Source organism: Colletotrichum navitas (genome assembly GCF_030913465.1).
Source record: "Colletotrichum navitas strain CBS 125086 chromosome Unknown LY79scaffold_138, whole genome shotgun sequence".
Taxonomy (NCBI): domain Eukaryota; kingdom Fungi; phylum Ascomycota; class Sordariomycetes; order Glomerellales; family Glomerellaceae; genus Colletotrichum; species Colletotrichum navitas.
In genome coordinates this window covers 33,820-44,522 of record NW_026850684.1, presented here as the reverse complement: position 1 = coordinate 44,522, position 10,703 = coordinate 33,820, and the positions used below count along the sequence as shown (strand labels likewise).

Genomic DNA, 10,703 nt, shown 5'->3' with positions numbered 1-10,703 from the left:
CAAAGCTATATAGCTCCTTATCAAACCAACACAGGTCTTATTGCATTACCAACCAGCACAACTACGCCCTCCCTACAAAATAAGTCAACACCAGGACTTATCATCCATCACCCACAGGCCTCCAGATAACAAATCGCGATACTAGACTATCTAGGGAAAAGGTAGCTAAGCGCTTAATTTAAGGGGAAGGAGGCATAAAGCGCTGGCTTACACAAGAATGCTAATTAGATGCGGACACAAAACTCCAGCATATTATTCCCCGCTAACTTGCCGCCAGCTATAACTCAAAACACAGTTTCCAGAGATGAGTGTTTCTAGTAATAGTTTGGCTATACAGTAGGTATTAATAAAGTTAATAATTCATAGGAAACTAGGTAGATTTATTTCTGGCTGATTACAGCCCCTATACAGTCACTAGGTTGCCGGCGGCCGCAGTCCTAAATCCTTTCTCTCGGCTTCTAAAAGCCCGGTATGATGTAATTTACTGCCGATACTCGGCAGCTCCCAACGGCCCGGGTGCAGATACACATGGCTGTTTCACTGCTTGAGCATCGGACGCAAAGCCATAGCAGTGCACTTAAATATACTCTGAAATCATATTCTTCTCTATGCTCTACAAACAACAATAGATAGGGACCGTTAGTCAAGGTCCATTCTTAGAGACTCTAATCGATATGAGGTGTTCTGTGCATAGCGGAGAGGGACGTCATTTTCCATAACCTTCTGTTGGGGCGTAATATAGACAACCAGCCCTTTGTGAAAGTTGGACATACAGCAGATCGCCATGACAACAGTACAACATATAATAACAAGGGTAATAGCCGTAAACACAACTAGTGCATAGTTGCCGCTATTGTAAAAGACGGAAAGCTTGTAAGCTAGATAACCTGCAGCACCAAGATATGCAAGCTAGGGTTGGTTGATTAGCGTTAGGAGGTACAGAGTGCTGTCTCGTGCTTACAATGACGAGTGTCGTGCCGATCTTTTTCTCTTCTAGGGCGAATTTGATCGCCATCCAAACCACGAATAGGGTAACAAAGATGCCGCTAATGGAGAGTCCAAACTCGGGGTCGGCCTGGGAGACCATCAGGACAGCTACCTGAACCAGAAAGCCCAGGAGGAAGAAAACGCTAAATTTGATAAGAGCCATGTATATCTGCGGGGCATACATCATGTCAGCACATGAACTGGTCAGCTACAGGCGCGTAGAGACGCGCCAGAGGGCAACCTACTTGAAAGGTCAGAAGTCGTCGCCTCATTGATAGCTCGGCATGGAGAACCCTGTACATAACCCAAGCGAACTCGAAATGCAGTTTGTAGGCAAGGAAGCACGTCACAACTGTGGCTACCACCTGCACCAGGACCACAGCCATCAAAGCTAGGCTAACACGTTCCCATGTATGGAGTCCAAGTGGCAAAATAGGACGCTCGCCCATGACCAACGAGGCACTGAGGGTATCCAAGGCTTTTTTGACGTGTAAGGGCTGAACAATTGCATAAACAAGCAGCAGGATGTTGTAGATACAGAGCCCCACGATCTGAATCATGTTGCTCAGACGCAATGCATCGTAGACGATGACAATCTCGTGCACAAAGGCGAAAATGAAGAGGGAGAAGTACATAGGTACTGCGTGCCCAGAGAAGACCTGGTAGGCTGCCGGGTCAAGGTCAACCTCAACGGTAACAAGAACGTAGCTTTAATTTGGTATTAGTTAGTTATTGCCTAGGTAAGTATGGAGAAAGGAAAGAAGTAGAACCAACCCTTCAATACTTAAGGCAAGTAGGCCTTGTATAAATGCGACAGCGAGGAGTAGACGCTGTGATGTGGTAGAAGGACAGTACATGGCCGATGCAACGTCAATAACATATAGGAACGACTGGTATAGATGAATAGCCCTATACCCCGTGGTATGTGTTAGTAGATATCAGTATGATAGAGAGTAAAGGTCTCATGAGTTAGGGCACACAGCAGTGGGCGTTCTAAAGGTTGAAGAGAAGCTTGAATTGTAAGAAACGGGAACCCATGTGCCAGGGGTCATAGAAATAGGGAGCTCAAAGTCGGTCATGTGACATTGCACACGATGTGGCTCATCTCATGAGCCACACTAGCTAAATCCTCCTTTGACAAAAGATTATACAGGAGCGTGAATAGAACGGCAAAATTAAAATCAGAAATTTCAGGTCTAGGGATTAAATTTGTAATAAATGTTTCAGTACAGGGGCGCACAACAGGTGGGGGCCTAAGGGTGTAAATACCTAGATCTGTTATGCTACATGCTACGACGAACGTCAAGCCTTGGACGCGCCGGACCTAAGAAGGGAATAAGTCGGGTTGAACTACAGGCATGTAAGTCACGTGAAGCGTAGATATCGCAATATCAGCTGTAGAGATATTCGCTTTATACAGCGGTCAGTGTCTCTACCCTAGTTTAGGATAGTAATAAGGAAGAGGGTAGTAAGTAGTTTTAATTAATTTTATACGTTATAGCTAAATTAACTTGTAAAAGACAGAAGGGGAAAGGCAGGTAGGCCACTTGCTATGTAGGGACGATATCTAAGTTTTATCTAAGTTGCCGATCACGCCCTAAGACTTCTTCTGGCCTTGCGGCGATCAAACTGTGCCTAAATGTGATTCACAAGTCGAACGACTGCTATATAAGTACTACTGCGGTGGCAAGGAGAATTACAAGTACGGCTGATATCTTTTTAGCTATAAAGGGGTAATGGTATACTTCTGACCTTTCTTGGCCTGAATTGGGGCAGCGTACGGGTTGCCGTTGACGTTAAATTTAAGCCCATTCTCTACTCTGATGCTAAGCGGACCGTCAACAGACGCCACAATAGTCGCCGTTTTGATGTGGCTATTTTCCCATGTAGCGTCGACTTGAAACCCTCCGCGGGCTCTCCATCCGGTGAAGGAGCCACTGGCCAGGGCCTTGGTAGGCAGGGCCGGCCCCAGATGCACAAGGCCGTCCAGGTGGGATTGCAGAAACACTTCATTCACAGCTTCGACCAGGCCGAAGTTAGCATCAATCTGGAACACATCCGACGTAATGGCCCAGAGGTTCGAGAGCGTGTAAGTGGCAATCATTTCCACAAAGTCTTCCACGACGGCATCGCCCAGGAAGCTTCGCGCGTGGAGGCAAGCGGACCACATACGAGACCAGCCCGTCGACCCTGAGCCTGATTCGGTCCGGTGCTGGTGCAAGAGCTGTGCGGCTTTGAACAAGTTTGGATTCTTGAGCGGGCTATATTCATGGCCGGGGTGCATGCCATAGAGGGGGCTAAAGTGCCGGTGACCGGCCTCGGCCTCGGGGAAGTCCTTGGACCACTCAAGGAGCCGCCCGTTGCTCGGGTTGACGGCGGGAGGTGGAATCTGCGCCAAAAAGGCCTGGGCTCGCGTCACGCCCTCGGTAGTGCCGACGGCTTCGCTCAGCTCGATGAAACTCGTCGCCAAGTCCCACAGCAACGCCCGGTCCGACGTGGGTGTAATGTCCATGCCCACCAAGTTTCCTCCCGCGTCCATGGCATATTGATTCTCCGGGGACGTGGAGGGGTAGACCTTGATTTGTCCCTGGCTGACGACGGCAAAGCTGGTGTAAAAGTCTAGGGCCGACGACATCAACGGCAACGCGACGAGTTTGGCAAAGGTGGCATTGCGAGTGAAGCGATAGTGCTCACTCGCGTGGCTGAGCAGCCATGCCCCGGCCAGAGTCCAAGGCGCCCAAGGGCCGCTGCCGTCGGCGGGCGCGCAATCGCCCCAGTGATCCAGGTTGTGATGAACGACCCAGCCTGTGGCATTGTACATGCGCTGGGCACAGTCCACCCCAGATGTCGCGGCCGTCTTGAGCAAATCCCAGAGCGGCTGCATGAGATCGCCGAGCCCGGCCGTATTGGCGGCCCAGTAGTTCATTTGCAGGTTGATGTTGACGGTGTACATCGAGCCCCAAGGCGGGTCCATGTGGTCATTCCAGACGCCTTGCAGGTTGGGTGGCAGCGATCCGGGCCGCGACGAGCAAATGAGGAGATAACGGCCATAGTTCCACATCAGAGCCAGCAATTCCGGGTCCGAGTTGAGATCCCGAGTCTTTTGGATGTTGCCGATGCGGTCCATGGTGTTATATCTTGCGGCCGGCGCCGTAGCTCCCACGTTGAACGAGACGCGGTCATAGTATTTCTGGTGGTCAGCGACGGCGGCCTTGGCAATGATGTCAAAGGTCGATTCCATGGCGGCGGTGAGACGATCTGTCAAGACCTGTTCCCACTGAGGACTGTAAAAGGCAGTCTCGGCGTCCCACCAGAGAACGACCGAGTCGGCACCGCTGACGTGAAGAGCATTGCCCTTGATGGCGTCGGTCGTGACATTTCCTGCATCGTCTGTTAGAGTCGCCGACACCAGATTCCGCGTAACGAACCTCCTTGGGTGGTGAGACAGGCCCGGGACGTGAATTGGTAGCCCGGATCGTCCGAACCGTACGCGTTCATAGTGATGCAGTGCGTCTGTTCTGAGTTCGTCACGACCGAGTCGACGCCCTTGTCGCGACTCATGTAAAGGGCAAAGGCAATTTGGCCCGGGCTGTCGGCCGTGAATTGCATGGCAAAGACATTGGCCGGAGCACTGGCCACGGCCTCGCGAGTGTAGCGCACCCCCTTCGAGGTATATGAGTGCGAGTAGAAGCCCGTCTGGAGATCCAATGTTCGGTTCACGTTGGAGAGACCGTCGTGGCCCGTGACGACATTGAGATTGCCGGCCGGTTCAAACTTACGCGGTCGACTCGGGTCGCCCGCCAGGTTGCTCGCAAAATCCGCTTCGGCCGCATCAATGTTTCCGGCGTCGAGCTTTTGGCGAATCCGAGCCAGTGCACCGGGAGCATTGCGGTTGATTCGGTCCTGTTTGCGTCCGCTCCAGACCGAGTCCTCATTCATGATGATCCACTCATCAGGATATCCTCCAATCGTCACCCCGAGTCGCCCGTTGCCGAGGGGGAGGGATGACTTGTAGTTAATGGCCTGGGTGGGGAACCACAGCATGTGCGAAGGGCTGTCATCGGCGGCCGCCGCTTCCATCCACAGGCACGCCACGAGCAAGGCCAGAGAGACCATGGTCTTGGTGGTACAGTATCAATGTGTCATGGGACAGAAGAGCAGAGCGAGAGCCAAGGCAAGGCAGGGGAACAGGAGAGGGCAAAGCTAAGGCAAGGTAGATATACAAGAGGGTGCCGTACAGAAAGGAAGAGCCCTGCTTATAGTCTTCCATCATATGCTTTGCAGGCTTGGTGGGGGCTTGTGATCATCTACTACGTACAGTCCAGTACAAAACAAGACAGCATTTGTACTATGGTACCAGGCCGAAGTTTTATACCCCCTGTCAGGTATCTCAATCTAACACTCACCCCCCAGCTTATTTCTGTAGCGGGCATTAAAGTACTGTTTACTAGCCTAGCCAGCTGGGCTGTGTGGCGATATCACATAACAGGGGGCATTTAACTTACCCCTACCACCCTGTAGTTTACGTGACTAAGTAGGGGGCCCTTACACACTAACTTTGGCATATATAGACTATTTAGGCAATAGAGGTACTATAACTCTATTAGTTAACTTGATTATTCTTAGCCTCTTATTAGCTGTACCCTGCCCTTAGGAAAAGTGAAAATACCAGTTGCTTAAATTTACATACTTATTTAGAATGTTAATAAGGATGAATTGGCCGTGATATTATTGATGAGCACATTGAGGCTTTGCACCTGTTTGGAGGGCAGCACGGCTTACTCAACCAAGTCCTGCAAAATTCGCCTTTTTTCAGGCAGAACCGGGGCTGGAGTTGATGTAAGACATCGCGAGATGCTAGATACGCTTCCTCTTCTAGTACTGGGGAGGCGATAGCAGTGGTAGCTAGGGCGAGAGGAATAATAGAGAATTTCATCCTTAGGGAGAAAGAGTGAAGAAATAAGAATAGTTTGTATTATGGAGTTACCTCTGGATAGGAAAAAGCAATAGAAGAACGATTTGATTGTATGTATAGGCGTAGGTGGGCAGTGACGTAGGTTTAAATATTCTACAGGGTGAGTCGCTTCAGCTAAAGCCAGAATAATAAGCATTCTAGCTTAGTAAATATTCTATATCTGTTATATATTAATAATGTTCTATTTAGTTCTTCTTAATATAGTAAATAGATTTTAAAATTAGAGACTATATTATAGTTTATAGTATGAAGTATATTTTACTTTATTTACTTATTAACTATATTATACAATATAACACTATTATAAGTTATATTACCTATGTTTAGCCTACCTCTGTACCACAACCTGATGACAAGCTACAGGTAATAACGGCCCTATTAGGTCTCAGGGCGCGTAGACAGCAAGACGTCTTATAAGCTGAAGTTATGGTCAGTAATCTAATAGTAGGGTTTCTGCTAGAAGTGTAGCTAGGGTAAATATTTAGTAACAGTATTAAGACCCTAACCTATGACTCAGACAACCTGTAAAGTTAGACCACACTGAGTTTTTTATATACAGCCTATATACTAAATACTATAAAACCAAACATATAACCTATATAAAACAATAATAATTACGTGACTTGTTTATAGTTCTGTTATGTAGGGAGTTATCCTTCTGTTAGTCTATAAGACGTTATGCTGCCTACGCTTCCAGGGCCTGGTGGGGCTGTCGGTACCTATAGTTTATCAGGTCGTAATATCTTGGATTAAATTTCTATTAAATTTTAGGCCTCTTTGAGGCCCCACCTTTCATATATTTCTAGTTTAATATATACACACACATACACAATTTATTACGCCCGCCGGCAACGCCGAAAGGGCTACTAAAGCTGACTACATGTACATTGCTGAGCTTATGCGTCTGTCTCCTTAAAGCCCATAAGTGCTGTCTCCATTTTCTACTTCCTCCGAATCTGCCTTCGTGCTGCGGATTCCCGTGGTATAGTTTTATTATTAGCATGCTGAGTGATCTGATGCAAAAGGTCAAAGTCACGGCTCTCACAGCGTGACATCATAGTAAAATCGAGGAGAAGAGAGCTCGCCTGGAGATAATCCGTGGGCAGCTGTTGTTCTACATCGCTGTTCCCATGGCCGCAAAAGTCAACAGAATCCCCGACATGGCAGCGATAGATACCCAGACCCGAACTTGTTTGGGCGAGATAAAAGCCGGCCAAAACGCAAACAGCGCGTTGGAGTAGCGTCTCTGTGCCTTTCACGAAGAACACGCCAACGTTCAGGCCAAGCGACACATCGAACTTGTCTCCATACTGAATGACATGCGTGGCTCCAAGACACGACCTGTCACCTCCGCAACGAGACGCAGCAGCGTCAAGCCCAGAAAACATCTTCTGAAAGACTTGCTCAATTCGCTTCACTTCCTCCAGGAGGTTGATCGCTTCTATAACACCCACCCCGCTTACAAGGGGGTATTTAAGTGAGTTTATAGCGAACCTCTATAAGGGGCAGGCAGAGCAACAAGGGCCAACTTCCGCGACTGGCTGTAGGATCGCCTAAGATACCACCATACATCTATACTCCCTCTCCATCTGTATGATTGGGCAAAAAGAACAACATACAACACCAGGTATTCGCTGGTCGTCACCGACCCAACTACTAATCCGGCCCTCACTGGCTTATCTATGGGAGAGCGGACGGGATCCCGAGTTTTCCAGTGGGTATGGTCGTATGTGCCGAAGAGATTTCTTCGTTAAACTTATATTGACCGAAGAAAAGGGCGACGAGGCTTGATGCCAGCATAACTTTGACGTGCATGTGGAGAAGGATAGTCGGACTAGTGTGGTGCTGGAGAAAGAATGGGACGCGGTATTGATGTCATAGCGAGCCGCCAGGATGGCTTGTCCCAATTAGACATCTACTCGCATTATAGATGTGGACCGCCGGCGAGGTGAGCAATCAACGGTGCCATATAGGGCTATGGACGCTATAGTTCTTATAAGATAGTATCTATCTGATTTGACTATCTGACCATTTCCTTCAAGAGGGTCCTAGTGACACGAAGATATACCAGTCGGCGAACGAAACTAGACATCAAGAATTTCCTCAGCAATCTAGCAAATGATCCCAGGAGCAGCGCAAAATGGACGTATTCTATCCCAACCGCCCTGTAGCACAACAACTTCCGTCATGTAATTGAAGATTATATCAGCATTAGCGGTCTCTTCCGAAGCTTTCAGCTCGTTTCCCGCCTCTCGATACCAATTGGCCATCATGCGCCGAATCTGCAAGGCCCTCGTTTGGCATTCCCGATCACCGTTGCGGAGTTTATCCGCGAGAGAGTTAAGTCGAGATTGCCAAATGTCGACTTTGCCTGAATCTTTCTCAATCTTGGACAGCAACTTGGAGGCAAGCACCAGGCCGTATGTCGTTCGCCCCCACTGAGGCACAGATTCAAGCTCGTGAGTTCGCATACAAATCTTCCGAGCCAACCTGTGTGTCAGAAGCTTGTCGTGGGCATGGTAGTGGGCGATGTACATATATTCGGTTAAAAATGTGATTGTCCGTTCGTCCGATGGCCCCAGCTGTGCTTCAGATATAGCCACAAGACTCTCATAGTTTGGTAAGACGTGGTCCGCGAGTTGTGCAGGCCAGTATTTCAGGAACCGAGCGGTCATTAGTAGCACTACCGGATGACAGTCCCCGAGATATTTGCTAAATGAGTCTATGCAGGCTTTGAAGACTCGCTCTAGCGCCAATTTCATTCTCTCAAGGGAGAAAGTGCGAAGTAAGTTGAGGCAATCCACCATGTAGCATCCAGACCCCTCCTTTTCCAGGGTCAGCCTGGCAAGTCTTGAAATCGTGTGGCCGACTAGATGATCGCTTTGAGGCGCCAGGCTTACGGATGGGACGCCTGCTTTCTGGTGTTCTATACGGTATGAAATACCTCGCAGGTAAAGAATGATTCCCCATAGATACACAGCCATCCAGGGGTCATTATACTGCTTAAGCTTGTCGATGTCTCTGAAAACGTTAAACAGCGTCTTGTGACATTTGTGTCGAGTCTTCATATCCCGTTGAACGAGGGAAGAAGCACCATGGCATTGGTCTGCCACCAGTTTCCACTTCAAAGAGTGGTCTGCGCGTCCAGGTGGGACAATTAAACCAAAAGAATCGCCTTTCCATCCAGACACAAGGTCCTTTGCAAGGCCTTGGTCGAAGAGGGCGCCGAGATAATCCGTTGCCGATTTAATCAAGTGACCCAAAGCTTTCATCTCGGCGTCAGGCCAGCCGGATAATGCCATTTCTTGCCATAGGAAAGCTGGTTTTCCACGGCATGCATTTGGTATGCTTGGGAAAGCCATAACAGGTCGATGTCGCTCAGCAAGTTGCTCGGTCGATATTCCTACGCGACTTTCCGCCTGATGCGATGATTGATTCTTGAATAGTCCCCACTCTTTGAATTTCTTCTTGTACATGTTGGGCCTATTATAGAAGGCGGGATCAGTCATCGTTTTTCTTTGAAAAGGCGAGTTGCCGTCCACACTCACGAAGGGCTGAATCCATGCACCTGGTCCATGTGCTGTACGACGGCATCCAACGGCCGACTCTGGATAATGTACAGATGCACGATAGGTCCTTTCATTGAATCCCACTCCTCGGGAGTGTATTGAGGTTGTCTGGTCGTGCGTCGTCTTCCTTTTGTTTTCCCTCCGGACGGCCCATGCGGCGAGGGCGCTGACTGTTCATTGCCACTGGGTCGAGCTTGATGCAACCTTGAGGGCTGAGATGGCTTTCTGGATGCTTTCCAGCTCTGGGCGGTTCTCGAGCCTGTATCAAAGGGGGCCGAGGAACGTAATCGATCCACTTGAGCAGGTTCATCCGTATCACTTGGTCCACGGATGGTATCGTGTGGTGTGCGTGGGGTGGCAGGTGCCAGCAGGGGAAGCTCGCTGCTCATGTTTGACTTCATGACAAGTGAATTTAGGTCTTGCCTGCAAGAAATTGAAAATCAAAACCTTGACAGCTGAATCCGGTTTCCTCGACCACTGGGTCAAACCATGAAGATGATGCGATGCACTTGGGAAGGTGGGGAGGGTATTTTGAAATGCAGAAAGGATAGTGACTTCAAACTGTGGATGAGGCAAAGGGATGCTTTCATGGTCGCAGCTGCGAACAGCGGGCGTGGAGATACCACCTGCAAGCCAGCATTCGATTACAGGTCGAACGAGCCAAATGGCAAAGTAGATACAGACGAATTAGGTGCTTCGTACACAGTAAAGTATCTATTCATGTGATTGGTTCGGGGTGCATTAAAGTTCCTACTAGAGGTAATTGGTCAGATGAACTAGGATGCCAGAATAACTGCATATGTCCCCTGCATTATCTTACGACTTACGGCACGTTGACAAGAAGCATTTGCTGCATGCAAACCATGGCTCCAATCATTCCAAGCCAACCTCAAACGATTCTCTCATGTGAACGCCGACTTCATGCCTTATTGGCTTGCCTCGTAAGATTAGAATCGGTTTTTTCTGCGTGTCTTATATGAGGGGCATTGGATGGGAGGCAGGCTTCTGAAAGACAGGACATGGTCCTTATTACAAATTTAAGTAGGCGGGGTGCTGGATGCCGTCTATAAGAAGTCTCAGCTTTCTTGAAGCTGCGTTCTTTTCTTTGCGACCTTGGTTTCACTCTGATCAAGCTTCATTCAGTCATACACCCGACGGCAAATAAACCCTCA

General features: G+C 48.8%; 3 protein-coding genes across 3 annotated transcripts; all 3 read right to left on the bottom strand.

The window, feature by feature from the left end:
- Positions 1-586: 586 nt before the first annotated feature.
- On the bottom strand, positions 587-2,148 carry LY79DRAFT_572064 (uncharacterized protein). The gene is made up of 4 exons (XM_060559315.1): positions 1,762-2,148; positions 1,233-1,695; positions 962-1,165; positions 587-909 (listed from the first exon to the last, which is right to left on the bottom strand). The coding sequence occupies exons 1-4, from the start codon at positions 1,842-1,844 to the stop codon at positions 640-642; spliced, it is 1,020 nt and encodes a 339-aa protein (XP_060407616.1). The 5' UTR covers positions 1,845-2,148; the 3' UTR covers positions 587-639.
- Positions 2,149-2,628: 480 nt separating this feature from the next.
- On the bottom strand, positions 2,629-5,215 carry LY79DRAFT_643944 (Six-hairpin glycosidase-like protein). Its single transcript, XM_060562411.1, has 2 exons — positions 4,416-5,215; positions 2,629-4,368 (listed from the first exon to the last, which is right to left on the bottom strand). Exons 1-2 carry the CDS (start codon positions 5,101-5,103, stop codon positions 2,711-2,713), a joined length of 2,346 nt encoding a protein of 781 aa, XP_060407615.1. The 5' UTR covers positions 5,104-5,215; the 3' UTR covers positions 2,629-2,710.
- A 2,782-nt stretch (positions 5,216-7,997) lies between these two features.
- LY79DRAFT_663728 (uncharacterized protein) lies at positions 7,998-10,098 on the bottom strand. The gene is made up of 2 exons (XM_060562847.1): positions 9,511-10,098; positions 7,998-9,445 (listed from the first exon to the last, which is right to left on the bottom strand). The coding sequence occupies exons 1-2, from the start codon at positions 9,930-9,932 to the stop codon at positions 8,074-8,076; spliced, it is 1,794 nt and encodes a 597-aa protein (XP_060407614.1). The 5' UTR covers positions 9,933-10,098; the 3' UTR covers positions 7,998-8,073.
- Positions 10,099-10,703: the final 605 nt, after the last annotated feature.